Here is a 7,500-nt window from a genome sequence, read left to right as displayed (position 1 = left end):
TGCAGACGTCTGTTGTCATTTAAAGCATTTCATTCGTTCGCACTCGGCTGTGAGAAGCTCGTTTGTTCAGGCTGCTAGGGGACACGCTGTTCTACACCTGACGCAAACTTCTGCAGCGACCTGGATCTGTATGTACACAATGAGAGTCCTGGATCTGTATGTACACAATGAGAGTCCTGGATCTGTATGTACATAATGAGAGTCCTGGATCTGTATGTACACAATGAGAGTCCTGGATCTGTATGTACACAATGAGAGTCCTGGATCTGTATGTACACAATGAGAGTCCTGGATCTGTATGTACACAATGAGAGTCCTGGATCTGTATGTACACAATGAGAGTCCTGGATCTGTATGTACACAATGAGAGTCCTGGATCTGTATGTACACAATGAGAGTCCTGGATCTGTATGTACATAATGAGAGTCCTGGATCTGTATGTACACAATGAGAGTCCTGGATCTGTATGTACATAATGAGAGTCTTAACTCTGAACCTTAACACAACACCTGCAGGCATGCATGAAATGTGGGAATATTCATAACGCTTTGTAAGCACTGACAGTCATTTATTCAGTATGATTTAATCTTCTCAAAGGACTCGAGCTCATTGTGCAATTGTTTTGTCTTCGATTTGATTAAACGATGTCTCAGTTTCTCTGCGTCTTTGCAAAAGCACTTTTAAAGACTTTCAGAAACTCATTTTACTGTTTTTGTAACATGCATTTAAGCAGACACAGCAGGAGTCAAAAAGAAGATTTTCTGTAATCGTTGGAGGAATTACCCTTGAGCAAAAATCTTCAGTCCGTTCAGCTCACTTCCACGATGACACAGAGGTGTTTTAGAATTGATTTGAAGATTTGACTGATTACTTTTAAAGCTCTCCATGGCCGTTCCCCTAGATATTTATCAGACCTTTTACTACCTTACAAACCCCACATGCACATTGAGATCCTCGGGGGCAGAGGTCTCCTGGTGGTTCCAAATGCAAAATTAAAAACAAAAGGGGATAGAGCATTTTCCATGAGAGCTCCAAGACTCTGGAACGACTTTTAAACTTTTCTTTTAAATTGTTACTATTTTCACTTTTTAGAATTCCTTTAAAAGAATTGTGTGTATTTTACAGTTCTTTTAAAAATGGATTTTATTTTTTAAAGTGTTTTTTATTGTTTATTATTCTATGACCTGCCGTTTTTATATTTGCTGTCCTTGTAACTTGTTTTTGAAAAGTGCTCTATAAATAAAGAGTAATAAAGATTATTATTATTATTGTTTCATGACACCAGAATAGAATCTGTTAAATACCCTTTTTAAGTCTAAAAAGAAACCCTTGAGAGTAACCGAGTAGATTAACAAAGGTTAAAGAATAAGTGTATAAAGGAGGTCGGAGCTCCTTCCCGTCTTACCCTCAGGTCCTCAGACATGTGCAGCAGCTCCTCTCTCAGGCTGCTGAAGGTGGACAGCAGCAGACGCATGCTCTTATCTGCAGTCAGACGAGTCTGAACACACAAAGACAAACACACACAGATTCATTAACAACAGATAGAGGTCAGTGTCCCGGTCTGACCTGCAGCCAGACGCCGGCTGAGTTCTCTGAGAAACAACAGTTTTTAAAAAAGCTCACGTCTTCACAGTCGTAAATGAAAAATGTTCACACTTTATTTTAACTGCAGCTTTTACAACCAGAATAAGCAAGAATATAACAGTTTATAATCACAGTCTATAATGTTCTTTAAAGTGAGGTTAAGAAACTTCACAAAAAATATGAAACAGAATTTAAAGGAAACAAATAAAAAATCGTATTTATTCCCTTAATTCTTTGATTTGTGCTTTTTTTCTGTACATCTCTTCAACATCTTCATCATTCTTCTTCTGTTTTCTCGTTTCTTTCTTTTTGCATCTACAATTCTACAATTCACTTATCAGACTCTTTTCTCCAAAGCGACGTACATCAGAGAGTAAGAACAACACAAGCAAGGATCTAGAAAAAAGGGAACAATGTCAGTAAGAGCAAACGATCAGCTTTGAGTCTGATTGGACACACAGGTGCTGACAGGAAGTGACCAGAGGCAAAGCACAACATTGAGGGCAGTTCTTGAGAGCTCTAATCAGTATAGAAACCATCTTATAAGTCGTCGTTATCAAACAAAAACCATCGTCATTACCATCATCATCATCAATAATATGGAGACCATCATCATTAAGTTAGTAGGTATTCATAAAGAGCTGGGTCTTTAGCTTTTTCTTAAAGGTGCAGAGGGACTCTCTCAAGTCTTCTTTACCTGCAAAGGTTTTAATATGCGACATTCTGAATATGAATATTAGAGCTGGACCGATTCATCGACCAGCCGATAATATCGGCCGATATCAGCATATCCAGTGACTATCAATTTTATCTCCCATATGCGCCGATATTACTCGATTTACTCAGACTTCCTCTGGGTTTGTCTCCTTCAGTTTGTTTGTTTCACTCGGAGGCTCAGACATGTTTTATATGTGGTGAGATAGGCCCCACCCACTCATGTAAACTGTGTCTAGTGTCATGATAACGCAGTGTCGTCGCAAGAGTACACCTGAAGGAGAACCAACAGATTTACCAAAACAAGGAAATTATTTTCTTTGGTCTAAAAAAGAAAGAAAAACCGATCAGGACAGGATCGAGTTTTAGATGCGTTAATCAAACTTGATCTCAGAATCTTGTTTTCAGATGTCGTCTGCTTCTGTCTCTCGAAACACGACGGGAGGGGCGGGGGAAGGGTGGAGACAGGAGGGGAGGGGGGGAGCTGAGGGATGAAGGAGGTGTGTCTGAAGAGAAGTTTGTTTTGATCTGAAAATCTGCTTGTCCTTTAACTTCGTCTGGCTTTTGTTAGAACTTAATGTTTGTGTATCTGCTGCTCTGTTATCGTCTGAGTATCCTGCTTTACACTTTATAAACTCAGTTTTTAAAGGTAAAGGGGAAAGTTAGAATCATCCTAAAGCCATGTATGATAAGTAATAAGGAGTGCGATCTGTCACTCACCTGCAGCAGGTAGCGGATCTGTTGTTTGGTCAGTTCAGTGGCTCCTTTAGGAAGCAAAGACTCCACCTCCTCTTTCTCCACCTGAACACAAAATAAACAAACGTTTACCTTCAGTGTTTGTTTACAGACTCGTCTTGTAGCACGGTACGGAGAGACTTAGTGTGAGTGCGCCTTCACAACTATACGACTTTGAGCAGAAAACTGAGAAGGAGGAGAAACTTGAGGAGCCGTGGAGAGAGAAAGAGAACGACTCCTCGTCTTTGTACCTCGAGGAGACAATCAAAACTCGACTATCTAGAGCAGCCTTTCCCAAACTTAAGACTGCCGCGGAATTTGAAATACAAAATTACTCCGGGGCCCGTTATAAATGTTTTTTTATGACTACAGCTCTAACTTTCAGTTAGGGTAATACTGGATTATTGGACATTACAACATGATATTATGGTAAGATAGACACAGAAGTTTACTAAACATTATGTCCATGAAGAGTCATGACACGCCTTACTAATCACTTAAAGGGTTGACTCATGGTAAATCAACATTATTGTGATATTTATTTTATTTTTTAAATTGTTGAAGGGCTTTTCACGGCCCACCTGCAGTACCCACATGGCCCACAAGGGGGCCGCGGCCCACACTTTGGGAAGCACTGAGCTAGAGGAAGTAAAAGTCGTAACAAGGTTTACGTAGGTGAACCTGCAGAAGGAGATTTGCAGCAATTGCAATTTTGTCCCCTTTTTTCCTTCTCGTCTCGATCGTGGTACAAAGAGGAGGACACATCAGAGAGACGTTCTCTCTCTCCTCAGCTCAATCAGTTTCTCCTCCTCCAGGAGAGCTGCACCTTCCTGCAGCTTCCTGTTTGGTGCAGGCGAGAGCGCTCCTATTGGTTGTTGACAATGGTCACATCATAAGAACTGCAACGATATTAAACTTGTTCAATTTGATCTGAATGCCAATGAGCGAAAGAGCCTTAAACACCTTAACACCAAACAACGAGATCACAGGAGCGACCTGTGAAATAACTCTCACCATTTTATTCCAACTTTGTAAATTTGTCTGTGACTTTAAAAAATCACTGAAGTTGTTTGAGGGAAATGTCAGAATAAGTCATCATATACAAGTTTATTTCAGGGCTCTGACTCTGACCTCAGATGGTCGTGTGTCTGCAGAGCTCAGATGTATTCACCACATGTGTGATTTGTGTTGTTCTCACCTTGTAGTCGTTGCTGGGATCCAGAAGGTGTTTCCTGTAACACACACAGAGAGAGGAAAGAGAAACAATGAAGTCTGCAGCATGACTCTGTGGAGAGACTGAGGTGTGTGTGTGTGTATGTGTGTGTGTGTGTATGTGAGTGTGTCTGTGTGTGTGTGTGTGTGTGTGTGTGTGTGTGTGTGTGTGTGTGTGTGTGTGTGTGTGAGAGAGAGAGAGGGAAGAAAAGAAAGTGACTAAGAGTGTTTGCAGCGCGAACAAGAGTCATGACAATAACTCCTGAGTCAAACATTCAGACGTTGGGGTTTCACTGAGACACTGAGGTGAGACGGACAAAAACAAGAATCTGAGATTTTTAAATTAGGAATCAATCGAATCCTGCAACAAAAATCCCAAAGCAGTGACACTTCCTGTTTATCCTCAGAGGACAAAACAAGTTCTTTTTTCAACCATCTTTAAGCAAGTTTTTCATCTGGTCCTACAGCCTTTAACTAGTTCATCTCAATTACTTAAAGTCTGAAATTAATACATTTTTATTACGATTATTAATCTAATGCTATTTTGTCCCTTCAGGCTCTCCATAGATAGTGGTCCTCAGTGTCTCCCTGTAGTCTCACTGCTGCATCTTTGAATGTCTCATTTCACTTTAACAAACTCTCAGACAGTAATATCCACCTGATGACATCACACATTGACCTTATGACATCACACTGACCTTATGACATCACACATTGACCTTATGACATCACACTGACCTTTTGACATCACACATTGACCTTATGACATCACACTGACCTTATGACATCACACTGACCTTATGACATCACACATTGACCTTATGACATCACACTGACCTTATGACATCACACATTGACCTTATGACATCACACATTGACCTTATGACATCACACTGACCTTATGACATCACACATTGACCTTATGACATCACACATTGACCTTATGACATCACACTGACCTTATGACATCACACATTGACCTCATGACATCACACATTGACCTGATGACATCACACATTGACCTTATGACATCACACATTGACCTCATGACATCACACATTGACCTTATGACATCACACATTGACCTCATGACATCACACATTGACCTTATGACATCACACATTGACCTTTGTTACCGTTCATTTGAGCTGTTTGACCTCAGTTTGGGATCCCTAACTACTTCCTGTTTCTGGTTTTAATTTCACATCCTAACCTTCCATCTACAGGAAGGGACTTACTTTATTTCAAAATAAAAGCACACAGCAACCTTAAGACAGGACTAAAATTTAAAATAAAAGCCTAAAAATTTGTATTTTTAAATGCAAAATAATGGATTTTCAAACATGTAATTAAAAATATTTTTTATAATTTGAAAGTTCTATTTTTGATCCATCATGCATCATAACAGATCCTTCAAATGCTGGTATGAGAAATATATTTTCCTGGCACAGATCTCACTTTACTTTAATCCTCACTCAGAGTATCAGAAAGTTGAATTTTTCATTCCCTGTCTTGATTTCTAAGTATCACTAAGTATCACTCTCTAAGTATCACTCTCTAAGTATCACTCTCTAAGTATCACTCTCTAAGTATCACTAAGTATCACTCTCTAAGTATCACTCTCTAAGTATCACTAAGTATCACTCTCTAAGAATCACTCTCTAAGTATCACTCTCTAAGTAACAGGTGTCTACAGGTTTGTGTGTTGAGGTGAAAAGTTGAAGATGTCACAGTTAATCCCTCTCTGACACCTCCATGAATATATATTATGAATATATTTTCAAACATGTAATTAAAAATATTTTTTATAATTTGAAAGTTCTATTTTTGATCCATCATGCATCATAACAGATCCTTCAAATGCTGGTATGAGAAATATATTTTCCTGGCACAGATCTCACTTTACTTTAATCCTCACTCAGAGTATCAGAAAGTTGAATTTTTCATTCCCTGTCTTGATTTCTAAGTATCACTAAGTATCACTCTCTAAGTATCACTCTCTAAGTATCACTCTCTAAGTATCACTAAGTATCACTCTCTAAGTATCACTCTCTAAGTATCACTAAGTATCACTCTCTAAGTATCACTCTCTAAGTATCACTAAGTATCGCTCTCTAAGTATCACTCTCTAAGTATCACTAAGTATCACTCTCTAAGTATCACTCTCTAAGTATCACTCTCTAAGTATCACTAAGTATCACTCTCTAAGTATCACTCTCTAAGTATCACTAAGTATCACTCTCTAAGTATCACTAAGTATCACTCTCTAAGTATCACTAAGTATCGCTCTCTAAGTATCACTCTCTAAGTATCACTAAGTATCACTCTCTAAGTATCACTCTCTAAGTATCACTCTCTAAATATCACTAAGTATCACTCTCTAAGTATCACTCTCTAAGTATCACTAAGTATCACTCTCTAAGTATCACTCTCTAAGTAACACTAAGTATCACTAAGTATCACTCTCTAAGTATCACTAAGTATCGCTCTCTAAGTATCACTCTCTAAGTATCACTAAGTATCACTCTCTAAGTATCACTCTCTAAGTATCACTAAGTATCACTCTCTAAGTATCACTCTCTAAGTAACAGGTGTCTACAGGTTTGTGTGTTGAGGTGAAAAGTTGAAGATGTCACAGTTAATCCCTCTCTGACACCTCCATGAATAAAGTGGATGGTAACTCGATGGCGTCATTGGCTGCAGAATTCATCCTAACGCACCGCTCATTTCTTCCTCCTTTATTCCCCACCAACACTTCCTGTAGCTCCTCCCCTTCTGAACCAGTTTCAGGTGAGGCAGTGAGTCCAACGAGAGCAGCGACCAAAACTGACTCAAACTGTGCAGCACCATCTCTTCCCCCCCCGGATCTGATTTACACATTCATTTCCACCCACGTATAAATCACCAGTGGACTTCCATGATGACACCCGTCGAGTCTGCAGGAGAAATATGACACATAGAAACCAAAACCGCCACCCTGAAACTCTCCTTCGGCCTGTTCCAACACGCTGCTGCTCATGATGCTAATCCTGCAGCATCGATCTGTGTTACAATATCCCAGAGCGCTGGTCTAAAGAAATCTACTTATCTGTGATCCAGGATTATAAAAGCAGACTGTGAATGATGACATCACACTAAACTGTAGTTCGAGCTGAAATGACAGATTTCATTCCAGCAGGATTTGATGTACGATGTGGATTATCCTGAGGACAGATATTTAATATGTCACTTACTGTCCTCTGATCTTGGACACGT

General features: G+C 39.4%; 1 protein-coding gene across 1 annotated transcript in view; it reads right to left on the bottom strand.

The window, feature by feature from the left end:
* Positions 1-7,500, bottom strand: part of pof1b (POF1B actin binding protein) — a 46,220-nt gene that overhangs the window by 11,271 nt on the left and 27,449 nt on the right. The window contains exons 3-6 of the mRNA XM_061056142.1: positions 7,479-7,500; positions 4,232-4,265; positions 3,019-3,099; positions 1,406-1,498 (exon numbers count right to left, since the gene is read on the bottom strand). The exon at positions 7,479-7,500 is cut by the window's right edge and continues 241 nt beyond it. Coding sequence (XP_060912125.1) covers positions 1,406-1,498; positions 3,019-3,099; positions 4,232-4,265; positions 7,479-7,500 — 230 coding nt within the window. The remainder of the gene's footprint in view (positions 1-1,405; positions 1,499-3,018; positions 3,100-4,231; positions 4,266-7,478) is intronic.

This window comes from Labrus mixtus, chromosome 14, assembly GCF_963584025.1.
Source record: "Labrus mixtus chromosome 14, fLabMix1.1, whole genome shotgun sequence".
Taxonomy (NCBI): Eukaryota; Metazoa; Chordata; class Actinopteri; order Labriformes; family Labridae; genus Labrus; species Labrus mixtus.
Note: the sequence above shows the minus strand (reverse complement) of the source record. Positions and strands in the feature narration are given on the sequence as shown.